Source organism: Lissotriton vulgaris, chromosome 2_1, assembly GCF_964263255.1.
Source record: "Lissotriton vulgaris chromosome 2_1, aLisVul1.2, whole genome shotgun sequence".
In the NCBI taxonomy this organism is placed as follows: Eukaryota; Metazoa; Chordata; class Amphibia; order Caudata; family Salamandridae; genus Lissotriton; species Lissotriton vulgaris.
The window spans coordinates 770,494,827-770,519,881 of record NC_141687.1 but is presented as its reverse complement, the minus strand read 5'-3'; the positions used below and the strand labels follow the sequence as shown (position 1 = coordinate 770,519,881).

The window sequence follows — 25,055 nt, the reverse complement described above, 5'->3', positions numbered from 1 at the left end:
TCCTGCAGGCCGGGCAAACAAAATCAGCCCGGCAAGACCCAGCCACAATTGCCAAGGGACAGCAGGCAGCGCTGGAGTCAATCCCTGAGAATCTTGCCAAGACTGGCTCCCCAGAACGTTGTTGGGCAAGTATTTTCGCTGACTCCATTGCTGGCGGGCATTGGGGTGGGTGGGGGGCAGGGAAGGGTGGTCCCGTACTGACCCCATGATGCACGCGAAGCAGGAACACGTCCAGGGAGATACCAAGCTGACTTCCAGACTACACATCGAAAGCCATCAGAGGTAGCTGTTAGACCTTCCCAAACGTGCAGAGCACTTCCCTTAGGATCCTTTCCCTTAATGTGAAGGGCCTCAATAGCCCGGTCAAATGTAAAGCGATCTTACCATACTTGGAGAACTCGGCGGGACATGTGTCTACTTCAAGAGACACACCTCCTCCAACAGGACAATCACAGGCTCCAATGATGTGCCTTCCGGCTCCAGTTTTTTTCCTCGACACGAACCAAGACAGTGGGGGTGGTTCTTGGTAGCACACGCCTTTAAGGGGAAAACTGGTCCCAAAGTAGCAGAAGTTAAGGGAAGCCTCCTTGCATTTCATCTCACCCTTAATGAATGCTCATTCGGGATAGCATCAGTGTATGACCCTACTGAAGGTCACAAGGTGTTTTTACGTTTGCCAATGTCAGAAGTCCTATCTACAAAGGAAAGATGGGTATGAGTGAGAGGGGACCTTAATTTGGTTTTTGATAACTACCTAGACAGGTCCATACATAGGCACGGCCGGGGCCGGGGCACTAACGAAAGAGGGACAACAATGGCTTAGGGAAATGGGGTTACTGGACATCTGGAGAACACTCAATCCCCACACCTGTGACTACTCTTACTTTTCCAGCGCACATAAAAGCTACACCCGGCTAGATCTCTTCCTGGGCACTTAAGACATTCTCCCACTCTCCTCCGATGCAGAGATTCTCCCCACTGCCGTGATCACGCTCATGATGACACTTCCCCCTACGTGCCACCCGACACAGACTTGGCAAATAAGGAACACGTTACTACATCGCCCTGAAGTGGTGAAGCAAGTTCACCAAGCCCTCACTGACTTCCTTGCCTTGAATGACACTCTGAACATCTCTACAGCTATGCTCTGGGAGACCCTGAAGGCGGTCATCTGTGGTGAGCTTAGAGCTATTCCGGCTGCGGAAAATAAAACATGCAAAGACAAGAGCACCCATCTATCTAGACAAGTGAAAGAATTGGAGGGTTTACACCCGCATACAAGGGCTCCGAGAATGTCTGCAGCTCACGAGCAACTGGCAAGCATTGACCTCGACAGGGCTCAATATGCAGTGCTGAGACTGCGCCATGCCTTCTATGTAGGGGGGACAAGAGTGACCATCTCTTGGCTAACAAACTGCGTACTCAGCAATAAACACAGGTAGTGCAATCACTCTGAAACCCTACGGGCCAGCAGATCACAGATGACGCCTCTATCACAGAGTTATTTAAAGACTTCTACGCAGACTTATACATGGGCCAACCGTTAGACCCTGCAGACTGCGCTTCGTACCTGGCCGACAGTCACACGTCACGTCTGACTCCATCCCAGGCAGATACGCTGGAGCGCAATGTCAGTGTGGAAGAGGGGATCTCAGCGAATTCTCGCTAACTGACTTTGAAAGTCCCGGATCTCGACGGATTACCGTCCACATTTTATAAAACATTCTGCATGGTGCTCGCCCCGATTTTAACGCAGCTATACAACTCCTTTTCTGTCCCAGGGGCTATCTCCTCCTCGATGTTGACAGCTTTGGTGGTGGTCATCCCAAAACCAGGCAAAGACAAGAAGCAGTGTAGTTCTTCTCCACTTTGGAATGACCTAGCAATGTAGGACCTGGGTGTTCAACTGCTACCACTTCCCCACAGTGTCTGTCAGGGTGAATAGCTGTGTCTCTGCCACCTTCACCATTAGTAGGGGCATTTGGGAGGGGTGCCCGTCGTCGCCCCTGCGGTTTACCTTGTACATGGAGCCTCTGGACCCAAGGGCCTGCAATCACTCTTACTTTTCCCACGCACATAAAAGCTACACCCGGCTAGATCTCATCCTGGGCACGTAGGACATTATCACACCTCCTCTGATGCAGAGATTCTCCCCACTGCCGTGAACATGCTCATGATGACACTTGCCTCTACGAGCCACCCGACACAGACTTGGCGAATGAGGAACATGTTACTACATCGGCCCGAAGTGGTGAAGCAAGTTCACCAAGCCCTCACGGACGATCCTTAAACTGCAAACCGAATTGCATCATTTTGCTTGGGCTGGGAGGTGGCCCCGGTTGAGGAGAGAAGTTAGCTATCTCCATCCAGACAATGGGGGTCTTGGTATTCCGCATCTTCAGCTATATTTTCAGGCAGCTCAACCTGGGTATCTTGATCAGTGGAACAAGAGTGAATCAGAACGGCACTGGCTTTTTCAAGATCGTGCAGTGGCGGGCACTCCCCTATGTAGGATTCCCTTCTTGAAGAGGCCACACAGGCCCCCAAACCTTTACCTCTCTCAGGTAACGAAGGCGACCATAGATGCCTGGGATCGATGTAGCACCAGATACGGACTAACGTCCTTTCCCTCTCCCCTTGAATGCCCTTGTTTGACAACCCTGACTCTCTGCCTGGTAGCAGTCCTGCAACATATATTAATTGGCGACAGACCCCCTGCCGCTCAGCGGGACACATGATGGATGAGGAGAGGGTGATCTCCACCCAGTTGAAAGCGGATTTTGCCATTCCAGAGACAGAGCGCCTACATTATTGGAAACTTCGCCACTGGCTTCTTCATCCTGACAATAAAACGGCTATGCACAGACACCTCACCCCTTATGAGAAATGGCTGATCACTAAAACGCCTGATAAACAATTGATCTCCAACCTCTATACCTTCCTACTCCAACCCTCTAGACATTTATATAAACCTAATCAAACCTGGTGGGAAAAGGAGCTTGGGAGGCAATTGACTTGTAAGGAATGGGAGGACATATTTCAGGGCCCGTCACACCGCCAGTAACTCAGCCCTCACCACCAAGACATTCGCCAAAGTGGCTGCATACTGGTACTTGACCCCAGAACGGTTTCACAGGATCGACCCAATCAGGAGTGCGGTCTGTTGGAGGGGGTGTGGCACGACAGGGACTCTAGTGCAGCTCATATGGGAATGCCCGCAAATGCAAACATACTGGACACAGGGGCTTGTCTTACTTCTCCCCTGAAGTCAAGACGAGGAGGCAGATAGCTCTAGCTTTAGGGGCGGCGATTCAGAATATACTCTCTCATTGGGGAACCAACACATTTACCAACATATTTACCTCAACCACCTCTGGCACATCCTTGGGAAGGAAAAAATCCCATTCTCTAGTGCCAACCGAGGGATATCATTCAGGGAGCTTTGGCGCCCTTACCTCTCTCTCCTGTCCTGGGACTTTCTGGAATTGACCTGTCTTAAATACCTCTGTATCTGGAGATTATCTGAACCCACCCCTAACATTTGCACTGAGAGGGCTTCACACGATGGGCTATGAGGATGCTATTGATGTAATTTTATGAAACAAGCAGAGCGTTTTGGGAGATAGGGGGTATGTTTTAGTTTGTTGTTTACATAAAGCAGAGACTTGTAGATTTTCTAGATGATAATGCATACAACGTTGCTATTGGTTATCCTTCGTGGCATAAATTAATAAAGAGAGCTGAACAATAAAAAACAAGTAGTCTAAACAGAAAGGCCATTAACATGAGAAAAAGAATAATTTTTAAAAACCTCAAAAAGATATCTTTATGGAGGTTTTGGATGCTTGCTTGTGTACAGAGAATAACGGTGATTTAGCATACAAAATAAAGACCTATGAATGCAACACAAGTTTGCACAGCCTCACATGAGCACTCGTGCAAATGTTGGTAAATATGCTCCCAAAAGTTTTTAGTTTTTCTTTGGAAAACAAAGCAGTAAGGGGTTTATTAGGAGTATGGAGTTCCTGGGACCACTGTACTCACTGTGGCAGTCCGACCACCACTACGACAGGTCTGCCTACCGTATTTGGAATGTGATGGTGGAACAGTCACGAGACCGCTGCCTCTTCCAGGATCAAGGGTCCCGCTGCGGTGGTGGTCTGCAAATGGCCTGAATATGCTGGCGGTGCTAAGGCCCGCACCATAGAGCATATTACGACCTGCATATCCACAGCCATTTTCACAGCAGCGACCCCGCCATGAAAAGGGTGGCGGACATACAGGTAGTGTGGCCCTATCAGGGCCACCAGCTGCATATGGGCCTGGGGTGCATGAGGGGGTGCATGGTGTGCACCCTCCCCCTGGATTTGCACCCTTGTTCCTGCATGGTGTGGCATGCACAACATGGTGCATGCCACTCTGTGCAGAAACATGCAGTAGACACTCTCATAGCGGCAATCTGCTTGTTAGGCTCTCCTATGAGCCTAACAAGCCACCACGTGGCACCACCGCCGCACTGCCTGCCCACCCTGGATTCAAGTTGTAATTCGAAGGGCGGGCTCACCACGGGCTTGGCGGTCTTCCTGAGATTGCGGTGGTAGCAGTCCCATTGGAAGACCGTGAAACTCGTATTAAGGCCCTTAGTGTTCTGCCTCTACTCGTGTGGCTGGACGCTTCATATGTTTTCTCCATAACATCAAGTAATAATCCTGATACTGTTGCATTACTTTCAAGAGTGTACATGCTTCTCTCATCTGATATTCTACTAAGGAGTTTATATATGACTTTGGGGATACCACTTTAAAGATTTATGAATTAGCTTGGGCGGATTTCAAGAGTGTTCCTTGGTTAACACAGAGTCACTGTTACTTGTATGGAGTTGATGAAATATACTGTGGGTCTAAAACGTATGTCAACAGCCATATCCGAAGAGTGTTGTGTTTTTTTTACCAAAGTAGAAGTCCAACTTAATTTACGTGAACTTCGTGATACTGTCAATGAAAGGGTCACAAAGTTCAGCATTTTGAGTTACATTTCAAGCAGGTTTCAAACCACTCTTGTGTACAGTAAGCTTGGCTTCTTGTAAGATATTCCTTATTTTTCTGGCGAAACATGATTTTAATAGAAGAGATCTGGTTGGAGGATAAGAGCATGAAACTTATTTCACACAAAGGTGACTTATTGTCTTTTTTTTAAACTCCTTCTCAGGTGTTATAAGTTTTACAGGTTAGTTGTGAAGGTTTCACCTAATGATTTTACTTTAGTGATACATTCCACTGGAGTCTCAATGTCTTCTAAGACTCGAAATAACTTTACAAAACGAACTCATCCTTTTTTAATTCGAAAATGCAGTATTTTTGTAATCAAGATGTAATTCCTAAGTATGTCTCAATTTTACCAAAACAATTTGATTGTGCAAGTGATTTATTCTTCTCCATCTGCATTGTTAATCAGATTTTTACTAGCGAAGTGCTGATCAGAACCAGCGATGTGATGGTCTGTCTTTCCTTTCATTCCTATTAAATGGATCTTTATATTATTACACAAATGTAATAAAATGGTAGTTATATGTTCAAAGTCAATCAGCCTAACCATGCTGCAGCATCTATAGATAGCCCAATGTTTCTTTTAGTTAAATTCTCTAGGTTCTAGAAGATATGTTTGGTTTGGGTGCCTAGAAGATATATAAAGATATGTCGCCATGTATGATTAGGTGACCCAAGCATTGTAGCTTCATAGGTGTAATTTGGTATCCTTCGTATTACTGAATAGAACCAAGTTTGAAACGTGGCCTGCTTTACAGCTACTATTACATATTGACAGTGCATTACCCAAGAATTTCAAATGGTATACATACATAAGCAATTGATTGCATGTCGGAACTGGTGTCATTCTCAGCCCACCAGATAAAAGTCACCTATAGCTCCCTTTTTAATAAAAGTCTCGTTTATAAAATCTCAAAATTCAGAATTTCACAAAAAACAGAATAATTTTGTTTTTAGGGTACAGTAAACTACGAAACAGAACAAAGAATGATTTTGCCAATTCGCGCCTCAATGGACCCAAATGATGTTATTTCCATATGTTTTTCTTGTAGGGCTCATGAAAGCGATGCTCCCTCAGATCCATTTAGCTTTATCATGGAGAAATCTGAGGGAAGTATTAAAGATATATCAGGTAACAACTCTTTCATCAAGTTTCATTGATAGTCACTAAGGGCCTTATTACAAGTGGCTCCTGCTTGGATGCGATAATTATAACATCAGAAAAAACCAACATCGAGGTATTCTAAATGTAATAATGTGCTAATTATTACCTATTCAGACTTTAAGAAGAATAACATGCAAAATACGCATGGTTCTGCTAGGCCCATTCCACTTCTTAAGAAAGAATTTAGCAAAGGGTGCAGACTTTACCTTACCTGGTAATCATCAGGAGCAATAAAAATGGTAGCTCCAATAACTGCCAACCCCTATTAAAAAAGCTGGTGTTTGCGCAGGAGTCGCAATTTAACAATTGCCAGTAATCAAACCCCAAGTCTACAAGTTGCTTTCGAAAGAAAATTGGTTTAATTGTGCGTAGGATGCACTATAGAAGGCCGACATTCTTTTAGAGAACATTTGGCGATAATGTGTTTTAAAGCATTACCAGTTACAGATGCATGACTATTCCAGATATTAATTAATCATACTAATTTCTGGAAAATAACTGGTTTATTGGGTATGGAACATCTGTAGAATAACCCTGCATTATGTATAAGAAAGACACAGAATGATATAGAATATCAGATTTACATTTATCTGAGACTCTCAAAATAATTGCAGCATTGAAAATTTAGAGTAATTGTCATCCATAAAATTTTGATTTCAAATAAGTGTTTAATGTTCATATTACTGCTATGTTCACGGAAGCTATCAGTTTGTGAAAGTACTGGTAGGAAGGGCTGTAACAAAGGGCTAGATGTAGGTTTCAGTTTCAGTTTATTAAGCTTTATTCGATTTTTAAACAAAATCATAAAAGCACAAATGTACAATAGCATTTGATAAAATCATTTGGCAACAAAGTTAATAAATGCAAAGTGAGCATAAAAAAGCATTATATTAAAAATAACTAAACATGTTTAAAAGAATTGGCGGATCAGGTGGTACACCAGTAAAATGATTCCATAGATATATGATTTAAACAAAGAAAATTCAGTACTAATATAAAAGGGGATAAAGTTAAAGAATTAGTAAGGTCAATTTATGGGCATCAATCTGCAGGCACTACAGGTAATTCTCATAGGTTACATGGTCTTCCTTAAATCAATTAAAGTTCTCCAATAAGAAGAGACTGTATTAACCTCCAAAACTGATTCCAGCCACTTTAATTTACAATACGCTGCTCTACATCCTCTAATTCCCCAGTTGATAAAAATTGGTTTTAAAAACAATTTCCTTGGTGCCTCAAAAAATTTACAAAAAAGAATCGTATGAATGTTCGATTGGTCTGATAGGTCGTCACAAGGGCATTTCACCAGATACTTTGACCAATCGCTACGATTTGGGAATGTTACCAGACGGTTAAAGGTATCCGCCCGAAACCTGAACAATAACATTCTTAAAAAAGGGCTGGGGACCAGTAATAAGTATGGCTGTATGCCTGTATGAAAGGTGAAAGCTTGGCCCATCTTAGCAGTAAATTTATCTTTTATTGTGAGCCATCTTTTATTATCTAAATAGTCCATAATCAACTTTTTAAGCACACGCCTTGGGACAGATTCTAAGCACGTTGGGTTCTCAAAGTATTCTATGTGGCCAATGTCTATTGCCATGGTTTTTATGTGTTGCAGCTATTTTATGTTTCTCACACCATCTAACTGTAAGCAATCGCATATAACATCTCTATTAAGGGATGTCTCTGGCATGACCCAAATCTTGTGCCACAAGAGAAGCGGGGAGGATTTAATTGTGTCCTCTATATATGCAATCCCCAGTTCTCTATGGCTAAAAAACATGGACATATATTTCGGTATCGCCAACAAATAGCGTATGAAATCATTTTCCGTGCGTTGTATCTGATCGGTTTTAACGAAACCCCAGATGCCCGCACCGTAGATGCCTGTAGGGATGCATTTAGCTTTATATATTTGCATACGTTTTTTTACTGGACGGCCACCTAACTTCCTCGAGAGGTTTATCAGGGCACCCTTTGCTCTACTAATTGCGAGGTTTCTGGCCTCTACTGCTTTGGACCAGTTTCCCCTGCTATCAAAATTTACTCCCAAATAAGTAAAACTGGTAGTATTTTCAATTTTTTTCTTATTTAAGAAGATTGCCTTATTAGTTTTTAAGGAGGAACCACATCTCATGGAGTATATTTTTGAGACGTTAATCTCTAGCCCCCGCGCGCTCATGAAGTCCGAGAAGTTAACTACCGCCCTTTTGAGGCCAATTACAGAGCGTGATATAATTGCAGTGTCATCCGCGTATAGGAGGATGGGAATAGAACTTCCCCCTAACGCCGGATAATCGCATTGGAAAGACTTAAGGTATCGTCCCACACTATTTATCTATCGGATGAAAAGAAAGGGTGCCAGAATGCACCCTTGCCTAACTCCTCTTTTGATAGCAAATTTATCGGAACATGCCCCCTCTCTCCCGTACCTTACCCTTGCTCCTGCGTCCCTGTATAGTTCTTTAATGAATGTTATAATCTACTGCTCCATGCCTAGATCAGCTAATGTATCCCATAGCATGGAGTGATCTACACAGTCGAACGCGGAGCTTAGATCCACAAACGTTATGAAAAGGGATTCGTTTTTAGCTTGGGTATATTTCGCAATCAACAATGCTAAATTGAGGCCCTGTTCTATCGTCCCTTACCTGAGCGGAAACCGTATTGTAGGGCGGAGATGATCTGGTTTTCATCTGCCCATTCCTGTAGTCTGTTAAGAACGATCCTGCCTGCTACCTTCATTAGGGCATCCAAAAGAGATATTGGTCGATAGTAGGCAGGATCGTTTCTATCCCCCTTTTTAAAAATGGGCACCACTATAGCCTCTGGCCAAGTAGTAATGAAGCCAGAGGCATTAACACTGTTTAAAACATTTGTTAAAAGAGGTGTCCACAGCTTTGGTTCTGATTTGTATGTGTCAATCAGGACACAATCCGGTCCCTCTGCCTTCCCTGGGGCGCTTTCTTTAATGGCCCTCATTACCTCTTTATGATCAAAGACGATCCCCAAACGGAACGGCTCTGAGCACTTCTGATTATTACTAGAAATGTTACTGACCCTTGTGTTGGAGTTTTTAAACAGTTTAGAGAAATGTTTAACCCATACATCTCCTGGTACTACAACATCAATAATGTCTATGTCTCTATCTAAAAAGAAGGGAGCGTTTACTACCCTCCAAAACATTGTGTTATCATTTTTTAAGCACGCTTCGTGAAGACTCTGCCAGAGTTAGTGTTTTAATTCTGACTTCCTATTGGCTATAGCATCCCTATAAGATTTTCATGTCTGTCTAACCTTTTCCAAAGATCTTGGGGATTCATGTAGGGCGGATATTAATTTTTTGTGTGCCTTTGAGCAGTCTTTGTTGAACCAACCTTTCGGTTTGTCAAAGGGTTTTTTATGGGAAATGGTCAACAATTTCTTTATCTCACCCGTAATCACCCCAAAGGAATCAAGAACTTGTTTATGGCTTTCAGTAATAGACAAACAAATTAGTAAGTGATCAAGGACTTTGGTCGCCAATTTATTCATAAAGGTTTTTGGGTCTACTCTCTCCCATTTTATGTAATAACCATTTGTACTGCCTAGGCTGATGGGTGTACGGTAAATCAGCTCATTAGGTTTTATCAATGCTTGTGATTTCAAAGATACCACTATTGGATAGTGATCGCTAAAAGCAAGATCTAATGTCTCCCAAGACCCGGCTAATAGTCTATGCCTACGTGATAGAAGAGCGAAATCTATTATAGAGTTCGCTCCTCTTCCGTTAAAGGTCGGTTTGAAATCCACCATAGGAGTACAAATTTCATTAAAGAAGCCCATATCAAACTCAAAAATCAAGGTATTTAACAAACCCCCTATCCCTGAGTGAGTAAAGTGAGTCAGGACTTCATTCCTATTTCCCTTCAGGGGACATATACCCGTATTGTTGCCGGTGCAGGTGAAACAGTTAAGATCGCCTACCCTTAAGAGAATCAAATCTCCACCACCTGATTGCTCTAGAAATTTTATGTGTCTTCGCAGAGTAAAAATAATGCCTTCCCATGACGAAGCATGGGCGTTATTATAAAAATGTATAATTACTAGCTTTTTTAAGCCTGACCCGCTTACCAATAAAAGTTGGTAATAAAACTTTGAGGTCGGATGTGTTTGAAATGTAAGTGGATAACCCACCTTTATTTCTTCCATGTTTTCCATTTTTATTTGGGATGGCTGGTGTGTGGAAGGTTCGATAGCCCCTCAAATGTACCTCATGGATCAGCCATGTTTCTTGGAGACATAAAATATTGTATTTAAAGATTGTCTCTTGCCATTCGGGATCGTCCATTTTATTCCTTAGACCCGCAATATTCCAGGAAATAACTAGTTGGCTTTTATATGTACTCCTCTCCAGTGAATCTGACTCTCCTGTAGTACTAATTATATCATTTTGATTTTTTTGTCTTGCTTATTTTTTTACAGCCTACGGCTAGGAGAAGATCACAATCCCTCCCTATCGTATTACTACCAGATGGCTGTCAATCAACCCCCTCCATTCCCATAAATGGAGCAAAGCGATTTGAGGTGGCAATGTTAAACATGGGTGGCACTATAATGCAGGTACTTTGATTTCCTGGTCGTCGGGGGTTACCCACCAGAGCTTTTGGATAAAAGTAGCTTAGATCTCTGGTAGATATACCTCCCTCATCACCCCCCTGGAACCAGTCTCGAATGTAATTTGTCACCCTGCAGTCTCTGATGTTTATGATAATTATGTAACCAGGTAGATCCTTTGGTCTTCTTCCCACCCAGTCCAGCCTTCTAACATTCAAAATTTCACCGTTTAGGTTAGGGGGTAATGGCCTATTTACTCTTAGCCAATACATGGCCTTATTTTTGAGTATCTGGTAACTTTCAAATGTTCCTGCTGTCAACTCTGGTACCCCAATTAAAACGATGACAAATGGTTCGGCCTCAGGTGGCAGGTCTATATGCTGGGCTGGCCCTGTAATCTGTTTATCGTTGTTGGTGGTCCTCTGTGAATTAGCCGGTGTCTTCTGGCCTTTCGTGTAAACTCGCCCTTTATCTGAGGATTCCCTGGGATTAGAGAGTTCAGGAGCTATGTTCATAATGTCTTTACCTTTAGTGGTGTTATCTTGATCTTTAAGCTGCAGATTTTCGTTAGTTACTTTGTTGGGAGGCTTGGGCGCTATCCTCGGCTCGGTGGCAATCGGGGTAGATCTTTTATTCATCAACTCTTTAAGTAAATTAGAGTTGGCAATCCCCATGTCTGAGATAGCCCCTAGTTGCTCAGTCATGCGTTTAACCCTCTCAATTAAAGGCAGGAGCAATGATTTAATTAAATGCTCAACATTGGTCATTAGCGCTTGCTCAAGGCATGATGTTAGATGGCCCTGAGTAGGGTCACTTATTTCTGAGCCTTTAGATTTAGTTGGAGTCCTGTCAGCCCTACAAGCTTTTGCTCGGCTTCCTTTATGCTCCGCCCCACCCCTCTTTCTTTTCATAGGAACGTCCGGCCCTGATTTTTTAGTGCTTGCAGGCTTTTCTTGGACTTGATTACTAGGGATGATTAATAAAGAATCTTCCGTCGAAGAGGGGGATTTAGAGGCCAGACTAATGTTTGTACTTGAAAGATCCTGTTGAATCGGTAAGGATGCTGGGAGATCTTGTAATTGCAGGGGGATGCCTATGACATTAGTTTGATCAGAGGGAGTACTAACGTGCGTGGGGGTCTTTACTAATTGAATAGTCCCTAGGGATGAACGCTTTCTCTGCAATTCTAAAGATATACGCTGATTCGGTATTTACCGAATTGTTAATAAGGAATACCTTCCCATTTATTCCTATGGGTCTGGAGGCCCATCGGAATGAATGGGAAGCCATTCACTATTAATAGGGGGGGCATATTCAAGGGTGGCAGGGTGTCACATTGACACACTGTTGCACCCCTGAATCGTGCATGTGTGCACATGTGGCGCACATACATGCCCTAAGGGCATGTATGTCTGCCACATGGCACTTTTAAAAAAGCACAATATTGCTTATTTAAAGGTATTCAGTATTTACCACCAACTTGTACTTGGTGGTAAATAACGAATCCTTAAATCAAAAATGCACTCACTTGAGTGCTCCCTACATAGGATTTAAGGATTCGGTAATTTACTGATTCCTTAAATTAAGGAATCGGTATTTTACAGATTCCTTAAAATAACGAATTGGTAAATTACCGAATCCTAAAATACAGCCTCCTATATCACAAAGGGCTAAATTTACTGATTTCTGGCTGTTACCGACCGGTATTAGCCCACCTACATCAAGTTTGGTAAAATGGAATATTTTATATGTTACACAACTTAAAACCCTTCCTCACGTATTAGTCTCCTAAAGTTTATCTCCAGTAAACTGCTAGGGGTACAATAAGTGGGGCTTCAGTAGTCAAATTGTCTATTTGGCATGATGAAAATGGTAAGCATTAGCTCCTTTACAAAGCTTTTTTCATTATGATATTGTGACCAAGTGTATGAACCCAGGCCAATAAATCACATTTGCTGTCCATGTAGCACACGTGTCATGCAAAATACAACTAACTTTGTGACACTCCAAGCCATTAATTGTCCCTGTAGTCAAAATCCTCCTTGGTCTCATACTAAAATTCAAATGATATGTAATGTAAGAGGGTTGGAAACAGGGAAGTAACTTTATTAATCACTCATCAGCTGTATTGTTATGATTTTCTTTCACTAATGGTTTTAGGTAGGCTAGCTCATCCATAAAGTAACTAAAAGAAACAAATATTTACAGCACATAGTTGAAGATGCCCTTGAGCGCAAAAACGAAGACACATAAAAACCGAACAGCTATGAGTTTGAGAGGGATTATACATTAGTTCAGCAAGCTGAAAAAACAATGCTTCACTCAGTACTGTGTTTTATAAACTACTTAAGTACTGCAAGTGTGCATAACACACGGAACTGTTGAGATAGATATTCAGAAAGTGACCATTTTCCCTGATTGCATTCAAATGCCTAAGCAAGCAAGGCTTACTTGACTTGTCAAAGGAACATCTGTGGTATTTGGACAAAATATCGATTTAGAAATATCGAGCTATAGAAATAGAGTTTTAAATATCATGACACATAAATATTGTGATGCAGAAATGTTGTTGAGAAAAACATCGATTATATCATTTTCAATAATATAGATGTAATTTAATTATCTTTATGTATTTTAGGTCATATATTAATTTTATATGTTAGGTATGGGTTGTATTATTGCTGGAAATATTTTTAAATATGGTTTGTAAGTTTAAGTGATATATAATTTTTACTTTAAATGTTAATAGTAATGTATAGTGTCGTAGCATCTAATGGGGTTTGTAAGGGTAGAGGGGAGGAAGTTAATTAAGTATAATTTACTATAAGTAATTTTTCCTTTATTATTAATTACTTAATTGATAATTATGTCAATTGTGTAATTATTATATTTTTTAAGTCGTATTTTAGGTGCAGGGAAGTTAAGTTATAATTGATTTATAATTACTTATTAATGTTAAATTATTTAATTGATTAATTATGTAAATTGTTTAATAATTATATGTTGTGCGTTATATATTAGGTGTGGGCTGATGTGTCTGTAGGGGTATAGGTGGGAATAGTAAATTTTACTCTTCTGAAGTTCAAAGCTTTCCCGACTGTTGGATAGACTGGAGTGGGAATAGTGTATGTTTTATTTTCTGATTTAAATACTTATTTAAAAAATGTTGAAATATATATATGATTATAATTAGTTTTTTTTTTATTTTATATTATTTGTTTATACATATTGTTTCTAGTTGTTATAATATCTTTATTTATTCTTATTAATTGTATTGTTTGTTATATTTAATTAATTTGATATATTAATTTTGTTATTGTTTTGCACTTGTATTTTCATATTTGTAAGTCATTTAAATATATCCACATATGCATATATTTATGCTTTTTAGAATAGTAAATTTAAAAGAATAATTTTAGAATGCAATATAAATTAATTTTTTTTATTGATGCTACATTACATATGTATATATAATCATGTACATATGTGTGTTTTTATATGAGTATATATTTCAAATATTTACAGATATATATTTTACATTATATTAATGTTATATGTAAAATATTTACTAATATATATATATATCTACTTCGCCGGTCTCGGACAGCTGGAGGTTGCTGGGAGTGTTATTCCATTTTATATATATATTTAATGAAAATCAACATTTTTTATTATTTTTAATGCTATTAGCGTCAACGATATTTTTGGTCAGATATTTTTGTACTTTTCATTAGAAATATAGATAGACGATATTTTTGTCATCAATATTTTGACTTGATATTTAGGTTGCATGATACTTGTTCTGATATTCTGTCAGACATCTCTCAGAATATCATTTTGATATCTTGAAAAAGCATAGCACAGGCATGTACAAGGGAGTAACACTACACAATTCTAAAAGATCCCATGTAAACATCTGTGCCTAAACTGAGGAAACCCAACCGATATCTCTCCTACATACACCCCACATAAAATGCACATAGCTGTTGCCCACTGAATGATGCTTTGATGCAATTGATGTGCATCTCTGAATCCTGCATGTATAGTGACAAGAGTATTATCTATTTTTCACATTTACAGTGGACACAAACAATAGACTTATGTCAAAACAGGTTTCTTACCGTCTCACTGACACATAAGGCTCTCTGATGAATCCGTCTGGAAAACAAATATTAATTAAAATGTGTGATATTAAAAACGTACTACAAACACATTTGCTACTTTCTCATTGTCTCTTGTGGAGGCATAACAAAGCATGGAGGCGCTGATGTTAGTAGAAATTAAGTTGAATATTCTGAACAAAATGGAAGATTGATGTATTATTCCAACACAATTTCAACACATTCTGGGACCAACCATATAAAGAAACAAAATGGACCGCCATGTGCAACAGAAAGCTGCCCCAAGATCCAGCGTTCCACTTTCATGGTGCGTGAAGGAATGACCCAGTGGTCTGATTCCCACCTGGTTACGCTGTCAGCCCACATGGTCCACAAATCATTAGCACACTCCCGGATCACTAACAGTATATTGGTAACAACCAGTGTGTGGTGGTGGACGGACTTAAGATCATTATCCTAGTCAAAACAAATTGTCAGTAGTAGCAGAATAATTTCCAGTGATGTCAGTCGAAATCCACTCGGGCAGTACCAAGTATCAGCAGTCTTAAAATATCCACAAATTTTATGTAATGATCGAAATGTGCACTCTACCATTGTTGAAAACAAAACCTGCCCTGTAGGTTTATGACACATTTTATCTAAATAGAAAGGTAGAGAAAGCAAGTGCAGGAGTTAAAACAATCATTTGTGGTTTCATTACTTCTGACAGAAGCTCAAAGCAGGCGGAATTCCACTGTAAATAGTACTGTATGAGCCAAGGGCTCAATATGATGGATGAGAAATATGCCACCTGGTTGCCTGTAATTCCCTTCCCTGACTCAGAAAGGTACATCAGTCGGACTGCAAATCCCATATGCACCATTAAGATGAGGGCAGACCTCTCAATGTATTTACTATAAGAGCTGGCAGTCCACGGACCGCCAGACTTGTGGGGTCACTGCAGTGGCAGTCTTCCGACCTCCCTATTACAATTAGGGTGGTAGGACCGCCATTGCTCTGCTAATGTTGCGGCGGTCAGGAGGCCGCAGTATGGTAGTCCTCCCAAGCATATTACGAGTTTCCTTTCCGCCACGGTTTTCATGGCGGTTCCTCCTCCATGAAAACCATTACGAAGAGGCAATAAAGGGGGCCCTACAGGCCACCTTGTGCCTCTGTGTCGTGGTGTTCATGCAGGGGGCACAACACGTGCCAACCATGTGCATGCACCACAGTCCATGTTCATGCCTTGCTTGGAGAAACAGGTTTTGGTGTTCCCATTGCTTAGGTAACATAAAAAAAAAGCCCACCAGAAATGAGAAATACTTATAATCTGGCAGGCGGCCCAACCACCGGCGTTCCCATTGGGGTGCCTATTTACAGGGTACTGCCCTGGGAACATTTAAAAAAAGCCCACCAGAAACGAGAAATACTTGTAATCTGGCAGGCGGCCCAACCACAGTTTTGGTGCGGCGGCTGCGGGGCAGACCCGGCACCGCACCGCCAAACTCGTTATCAGGCCCTATGTGTGCTCGCATGCTTTGTAAATGGTACATATTTGTTGATATGTCTTGTTTTCTTTTTGATGTCTGCAAATATCTGTTTACTTTATTGTTCTATTTCTGAAACAGAGGAATCTACTTTTAATTGAGGGTCCTTTTACTTCTACAATGTTCGGGGTGATGGACTTTTGATGTATATGCCCCTTTAGTTATCAGTAACAATCGAGTAGGACTCTTACTATCACAGCCCATTTCATCACAGGATCTCTTATCCATATTTTATTAGAGAACCATAAATTTATGGGTGGAATACTGTGCCAGGCTGCCCATTATCTCTGCTCACATTTCTTCTGGGGCCCACAAATAAAGACATGTGCCACTTAAAGCAGGTCCAATGCTCTGCCAGCAAAGACTAACAAGCAGAGACACCCTGTAAATTGCTGAAGGTGTGCTTCCAGAATACCAAAGGTGGAATATAGGGGTAAAAGTATATAGAGCACAAAATATCGATTCCCAAATATCGAAAGTTAAGTATAGACCTGGTTACAGAGCCAAAGAAGGCATGAGGTTATTAGTAAAAAGAACAGTAACGTTGTCGTGTATTGTCCCAGGCTAGGATCCACTGTCATCACAGGCCTAACAGAGGTTACTGTGGAAGAATGCAATAGATGAGCTCAGATCACCCACAGTGTTGCAGGGGCTACAGTTGATAAATACGTTTTTGTGAACAGTATTGTAATGCGCATGTTAAGGATTTGCAATTCTTTCTGATAGCTATGGATTGATCCACAATTACCTATTGCACATTCCAGTGGCTCACGTTCATACATTAACATGTTGGACAAACTACCTGAAGAAAGTCTTCTGCACCCATCCAGATGTTACAGAAAGATGAAAGAGGATAACAGAGAGAGAAGAAATGGTTATCACACACCAACAGCCATATATTGGTTAGCATATGAACAGCAAGTCCAATGACAGTTTCCAAGTCTGCAGATCAGTTTCAAGTGCCAAGGGTGAGATCAAAACAAATTAAACAAGCATTTACAATGCAACGGTCTCGCCTTTGCAAAAGTTAGCGCTTTTGGCATTGTAAATGACAAATGTTTTATTTATGTGTTGGTTTTGGAAACAGATAAATAAATGGCATTGTCATGAGCAGTAGAGGGTGAGTAGTAGAGAGTGAGTAGTAGAGAGTGAGTAGTAGAGAGTGAGTAGTAGAGAGAGTAGTAGTGAGTAGTAGTGAGTAGTAGAGAGTGAGTAGAGAGTAGTAAGTGAGTAGTAGAGTGTGTAGTAGAGAGTAGTGAGTGTGTAGTAGAGAGTAGTGAGTGTGTAGTAGAGAGTGTGTAGTAGAGAGTGTGTAGTAGAGAGTGTGTAGTAGAGAGTGAGCAGTAGAGACTAGTGAGTGTGTAGTAGAGTGGTGAGTGTGTAGTAGAGTGGTGAGTGTGTAGTAGAGTGTGTAGTAGAGTGTGTAGGAGAATGTGTAGTAGGGAGTGTAGAGAGTGTGTAGTAGAGAGTAGTGAGTGTGTAGTAGAGAGTGTGTAATACAGAATGTGAAGTAGAGAGATTGAAGTAGAGAGATTGAAGTAGAGAGATTGAGGTAGAGAGATTGAATTAGAGAGATTGAATTAGAGAGATTGAGGTAGAGAGATTGAAGTAGAGAGATTGAAGTAGAGAGTGTGGAGTAGAGAGTGTGGAGTAGAGAGTGGAGAGTCTGTAGTAGAGTGTAGTAGAAAGTAGTGAGTGTGTAGTAGAGTAGTAGAGAATGTGTAGTAGAGTAGTAGAGAGTAGTAGAGGGTGTGTAGTAGAGTGTGTAGTAGAGCGTGTGTGTAGCAGAGTGTGTAGTAGAGTGTAGTAGAGTGTGTAGTGTAGAGTGTGTAGTAGAGAGTGTGTAGTAGAGAGTGTGTAATGTAGAGTGTGTAATATAGAGTGTGTAATGTAGAGTGTGTAGTAGAGTGTGTAGTAGAGTGTGTAGTAGAGTGTGTAGTAGAGAGTGTAGTAAGTAGTGACTGTAGTAGATAGTGTGTAGTAGAGAGTGTCTAGTATAGAGTGTGTCGAAGAGAGTAGTGGCTGTAGTACTGAGTGTGTAGTGAGTGTGTAGTAGAGTGTGTAGTAGAGAGTAGTGACTGTAGTAGAGAGTGTGTAGTAGTGTGTAGTAGAGAGTAGTGACTGTAGTAGAGTGTGTAGTACAGTGTGTAGTAGAGAGTAGTGACTGTAGTAGATAGTGTGTAGTAGAGAGTGTCTAGTATAGAGTGTGTCGAAGAGAGTAGTGGCTGTAGTAGTGAGTGTGTAGTGAGTGTGTAGTAGAGAGTAGTGACTGTAGTAGAGAGTGTGTAGTAGTGTGTAGTAGAGAGTAGTGACTGTAGTAGAGTGTGTAGTACAGTGTGTAGTAGAGAGTAGCGACTGTAGTAGAGTGTGTAGTAGAGTGTGTAGTAGAGAGTGTGTAGTAGAGTGTGTAGTAGAGAGTAGAGTGCGTAGCAGAGAGTAGTGACTGTAGTAGAGAGTGTGTAGTAGAGTGTGTAGTAGAGAGTGTGTAGTAGAGTGTAGTAGAGAGTAGAGTGCGTAGCAGAGAGTAGTGACTGTAGTAGAGAGTGTGTAGCAGAATGTGTAGTAGAGAGTAGTGACTGTAGTAGGGAGTGTGTAGTAGAGAGTAGTGACTGTAGTAGAGAGTGTGTAGTAGAGAGTGTGTAGTAGAGAGTGTGCAGTGATTTGAGTTTTACATCAAATTAAAAACAGGAACGGAACAAACTCATCCTATACATTATTGTGGTAGGTGCCCACGCATATAGGGTTAAATGATGCGTTAGATGCCACAGGTCCCACCAACACGCTTCCTTTATGATAGGAGAATGCCCAACATCGCGGAGATTTGCTCTCTGCTCTTCCCGGATATTTGTATTTTCAAATGTATAATGTTATCCTGCTAAACGAAGACGATGCTCAAACTATAAAAGAAGAGGGTTTCACAGATATGTTAGTCCTTCCGGGCAAACGAAATGACCCAAAGAAAGATCAAGTGACAGTTTAGAGCTCCAAGTGAGTCTTAATAAAATCAGTGTCTGGAACGCATAGCATCAAAAAACGAGCGGGGCATCAAACTGCAGTGTCATTCAATCAAAGCTTCAAGGCTTCTGAGCGCTAGCCGAGAATTATTTTTTGTGAAGCACTAATCACTGTGGAAGGTGCCCCTGCTATCCCAGATGTGAGAAGTCAGTCTGATATGAAAATAAGCAGTATTTGGAATGAATGTATTTGGCAGGGGGAAGGTGGGGCGGCGCAAGACCGTACTGACGAGTGAAAAGGAGCCATTTTGTACCGAGTGATTCTGCCTGTGTGCATGTAGACAAACCAGGCAGCAGCATGAGCATGTGATTCGGTAAAATAACAAGCATTTACAATGCAATGGTTTTGCCTTTGTTAAAGTTAGAGCTATTGGCATTGCTCTTGACACTCTGAAGCTCCACTCTGCATTCTGAAGCTCCACTCTGCACTCTGAAGCTCCACTCTGCACTCTGAAGCTCCACTCTGCAGCTCCACTCTGAAGCTCCACTCTGAAGCTCCACTCTGAAGCTCCACTCTGAAGCTCCACTCTGAAGCTGCACTCTGAAGCTCCACTCTGAAGCTGCACTCTGCACTCTGAAGCTCCACTCTGAATCTGAACTCTGAAGCTCCACTCTGAATCTGCACTCTGAAGCTCCACTCTGCACTCTGAAGCTCCACTCTGAATCTGAACTCTGAAGCTCCACTCTGAATCTGCACTCTGCACTCTGAATCTGCACTCTGAATCTCCACTCTGCACTCTGAATCTCCACTCTGCACTCTGAAGCTCCACTCTGCACTCTGAAGCTCCACTCTGAATCTCCACTCTGCACTCTGAAGCTCCACTCTGAATCTCCACTCTGCACTCTGAAGCTCCACTCTGAAGCTCCACTCTGCACTCTGAAGCTCCACTCTGAAGCTCCACTCTGCACTCTGAAGCTCCACTCTGAATCTGCACTCTGAATCTGCACTCTGAAGCTCCACTCTGCACTCTGAAGCTCCACTCTGAAGCTCCACTCTGCACTCTGAAGCTCCACTCTGAAGCTCCACTCTGCACTCTGAAGCTCCACTCCGCACTCTGAAGCTCCACTCTGAAGCTGCACTCTGAAGCTCCTCTCTGAAGCTCCACTCTGAAGCTCCACTCTGAAGCTGCACTCTGAAGCTGCACTCTGAAGCTGCACTCTGAAGCTCCACTCTGAAGCTCCACTCTGAAGCTCCACTCTGAAGCTCCACTCTGCACTCTGAAGCTCCACTCTGAAGCTCCACTCTGAAGCTCCACTCTGAAGCTCCACTCTGAAGCTCCACTCTGCACTCTGAAGCTCCACTCTGAAGCTCCACTCTGAAGCTCCACTCTGAAGCTCCACTCTGAAGCTCCACTCTGAAGCTCCACTCTGAAGCTCCACTCTGAAGCTCCACTCTGAAGCTCCACTCTGAAGCTCTACTCTGAAGCTCTACTCTGCACTCTGAAGCTCCACTCTGAAGCTCCACTCTGAAGCTCCACTCTGAAGCTCCACTCTGAAGCTCCACTCTGAAGCTCCACTCTGCACTCTGAAGCTCCACTCTGAAGCTCCACTCTGAAGCTCCACTCTGAAGCTCCACTCTGAAGCTCCACTCTGAAGCTCCACTCTGCACTCTGAAGCTCCACTCTGAAGCTCCACTCTGAAGCTCCACTCTGCAGCTCCACTCTGAAGCTCCACTCTGAAGCTCCACTCTGAAGCTCCACTCTGAAGCTCCACTCTGAAGCTCCACTCTGAAGCTGCACTCTGAAGCTCCACTCTGAAGCTGCACTCTGCACTCTGAAGCTCCACTCTGAATCTGAACTCTGAAGCTCCACTCTGAATCTGCACTCTGAAGCTCCACTCTGCACTCTGAAGCTCCACTCTGAATCTGAACTCTGAAGCTCCACTCTGAATCTGCACTCTGCACTCTGAATCTGCACTCTGAATCTCCACTCTGCACTCTGAATCTCCACTCTGCACTCTGAAGCTCCACTCTGCACTCTGAAGCTCCACTCTGAATCTCCACTCTGCACTCTGAAGCTCCACTCTGAATCTCCACTCTGCACTCTGAAGCTCCACTCTGAAGCTCCACTCTGCACTCTGAAGCTCCACTCTGAAGCTCCACTCTGCACTCTGAAGCTCCACTCTGAATCTGCACTCTGAATCTGCACTCTGAAGCTCCACTCTGCACTCTGAAGCTCCACTCTGAAGCTCCACTCTGCACTCTGAAGCTCCACTCTGAAGCTCCACTCTGCACTCTGAAGCTCCACTCCGCACTCTGAAGCTCCACTCTGAAGCTGCACTCTGAAGCTCCTCTCTGAAGCTCCACTCTGAAGCTCCACTCTGAAGCTGCACTCTGAAGCTCCACTCTGAAGCTCCACTCTGAAGCTCCACTCTGCACTCTGAAGCTCCACTCTGAAGCTCCACTCTGAAGCTCCACTCTGAAGCTCCACTCTGCACTCTGAAGCTCCACTCTGAAGCTCCACTCTGAAGCTCCACTCTGAAGCTCCACTCTGAAGCTCCACTCTGAAGCTCCACTCTGAAGCTCCACTCTGAAGCTCTACTCTGCACTCTGAAGCTCCACTCTGAAGCTCCACTCTGAAGCTCCACTCTGAAGCTCCACTCTGAAGCTCCACTCTGAAGCTCCACTCTGAAGCTCCACTCTGCACTCTGAAGCTCCACTCTGAAGCTCCACTCTGAAGCTCCACTCTGAAGCTCCACTCTGAAGCTCCACTCTGAAGCTCCACTCTGAAGCTCCACTCTGCACTCTGAAGCTCCACTCTGAAGCTCCACTCTGAAGCTCCACTCTGCACTCTGAAGCTCCACTCTGAAGCTGCACTCTGAAGCTCCACTCTGAAGCTCCACTCTGAAGCTCCACTCTGAAGCTCCACTCTGAAGCTCCACTCTGAAGCTCCACTCTGCACTCTGAAGCTCCACTCTGAAGCTCCACTCTGCACTCTGAAGCTCCACTCTGAAGCTCCACTCTGAAGCTCCACTCTGAAGCTCCACTCTGAAGCTCCACTCTGCACTCTGAAGCTCCACTCTGAAGCTCCACTCTGAAGCTCCACTCTGAAGCTCCACTCTGCACTCTGAAGCTCCACTCTGAAGCTCCACTCTGAAGCTCTACTCTGAAGCTCTACTCTGCACTCTGAAGCTCCACTCTGAAGCTCCACTCTGAAGCTCCACTCTGCACTCTGAAGCTCCACTCTGAAGCTCCACTCTGAAGCTCCACTCTGAAGCTCCACTCTGAAGCTCCACTCTGCACTCTGAAGCTCCACTCTGAAGCTCCACTCTGAAGCTCCACTCTGAATCTGCACTCTGCACTCTGAAGCTCCACTCTGAAGCTCCACTCTGAATCTGCACTCTGAAGCTCCACTCTGAATCTCCAATCGGAAGCTCCACTCTGAAGCTCCACTCTGAAGCTCCACTCTGCACTCTGAAGCTCCACTCTGAAGCTCCACTCTGAATCTGCACTCTGAAGCTCCACTCTGAATCTCCAATCGGAAGCTCCACTCGGAAGCTCCACTCGGAAGCTCCACTCGGAAGCTCCACTCGGAAGCTCCACTCGGAAGCTCCACTCGGAAGCTCCACTCTGCACTCTGAAGCTCCACTCTGAAGCTCCACTCTGAAGCTCCACTCTGCACTCTGAAGCTCCACTCTGAAGCTCCACTCTGAAGCTCCACTCTGAAGCTCCACTCTGAAGCTCCACTCTGCACTCTGAAGCTCCACTCTGAAGCTCCACTCTGAAGCTCCACTCTGAAGCTCCACTCTGAAGCTCCACTCTGAAGCTCCACTCTGAAGCTCCACTCTGCACTCTGAAGCTCCACTCTGAAGCTCCACTCTGCACTCTGAAGCTCCACTCTGAAGCTCCACTCTGCACTCTGAAGCTCCACTCTGAAGCTCTACTCTGAAGCTCCACTCTGCACTCTGAAGCTCCACTCTGAAGCTCCACTCTGCACTCTGAAGCTCCACTCTGAAGCTCCACTCGGAAGCTCCACTCGGAAGCTCCACTCTGAAGCTCCACTCTGAAGCTCCACTCTGAAGCTCCACTCTGCACTCTGAAGCTCCACTCTGAAGCTCCACTCTGCACTCTGAAGCTCCACTCTGAAGCTCCACTCTGCATTCTGAAGCTCCACTCTGAAGCTCCACTCTGAAGCTCCACTCTGCACTCTGAACGGTCAGACTCCAAAAATCGGCCCTAATCACAATAGTATTATTTCACCTGCGTGAATATAAGTCTTTGAAATTCTGGCCAGTGGTAATACACACAAGTAATATAAAATTGTTGTTCCAAAGAGCATTAAATGGAAATAAAACAAGTACCAGACCCATTGACGCCTGCACCTTAAAAGTGAAACTGACTGAAGCAAGCGCCAGGGCCACGTTGAAAAAAAAAGCCACACACATTAGATGCAGTCAAGGCGCGCTCACGAGGTCAGAAGGCACTCCACATGAACAACTACCAGACACATTGACGCCTGCACTTTCAAAGTGAAATGAAACAAAGTGAAACTGACTAAAGGAAGCGCACGGCCCATTAGATGCAGTCAAGGCGCGCTCACGAGGTCAAATCTCCAAAGGAGAAGCTCGTGACAGCCTGACTACAGCAGAAAAAGCTCGTAACAGTCTGATGTCCACACCATTCCCAGAAAAGTGGCAACATAGGTTGTCTCGCATAGACAGCAAAAGCTTCGCTTTTGCTTTCATCTAGGCGAGACCTAAAAACACTTGTGTAGGACTTGCTGTAGTGCTGACAAACGCTAGAGGTAGAAATGGATTTAAATCACAATTTATTAATCATCAGATCAAAAAAGGTTGTAGGAGAAGCTATTCGCAGTATGCGGGTCCTGATGGACGCCAAGGCAGAGCTCAATTATTTAGTGATGCACATGGTAGACTAGTTAGCGCTTGGACAGGGAAAGATATGAAGTATTACTTGAGCTCTAAGATTCGATTTCCTCCTCTCCCAAGGGGAGTACTTTGACGTCTACAAGAGGATGAAAGGACTAGAATACCAGTTATCAGTACTTAAAGCAAGGCTAAAAACAACTGTTGTTACCTGTTGAGATTAAGGCATCGTGGTCCACACCAAGTAAGACAAAACAGGCAATTATACTAAAGAAATGGTTTGGGAAATGTATTACATTCGCTCAAGAGTACCATTGTAAATATATGTGGTTATTAGGCCGAAAAAAGCTAGTGCTGGCTGTTTCAGCAAACCCAGTTAAGTACCATCTTTTGTTGGAAGATGTTCAACTGTTGACTACCCACTTTAAAAGAAAATGTGTGCAAAATATGACCCATGACAAAAATGGTTATTAAAACTAGACCTACATTGCTCACATTTACAACACAATAACATAACTTTGCAAAGATGTGACCCAAGAATAATAAAGGGATGAGACGAGCCTCGAAGCTTCCCTATTATACCACCGCAACCCCTCAACAACAAAAGTATAATGAGTATGTGTCAGAAAAGAAACAAACTCAAGTTAACAATGAACTAGGCAACCAGAAAAAAGAAGCTAGTAATTTAGGTAGAGGTTAAAGAAGTGCAAAAGACCTTAGAGATACACAGAGTTTATTCCCCGAAACATTGCCTCGGGTGT

At 43.0% G+C, this 25,055-nt stretch overlaps 1 protein-coding gene across 3 annotated transcripts in view; it reads right to left on the bottom strand.

Moving 5' to 3' along the window:
• Positions 1 to 25,055, bottom strand: part of ERICH2 (glutamate rich 2) — a 406,715-nt gene that overhangs the window by 360,623 nt on the left and 21,037 nt on the right. For all 3 annotated transcript variants that reach the window (XM_086958687.1, XM_086958688.1, XM_086958689.1), the window contains one exon: positions 14,931 to 14,967. In XM_086958687.1, the coding sequence (XP_086814813.1) occupies positions 14,931 to 14,967 (37 nt within the window). The remainder of the gene's footprint in view (positions 1 to 14,930; positions 14,968 to 25,055) is intronic.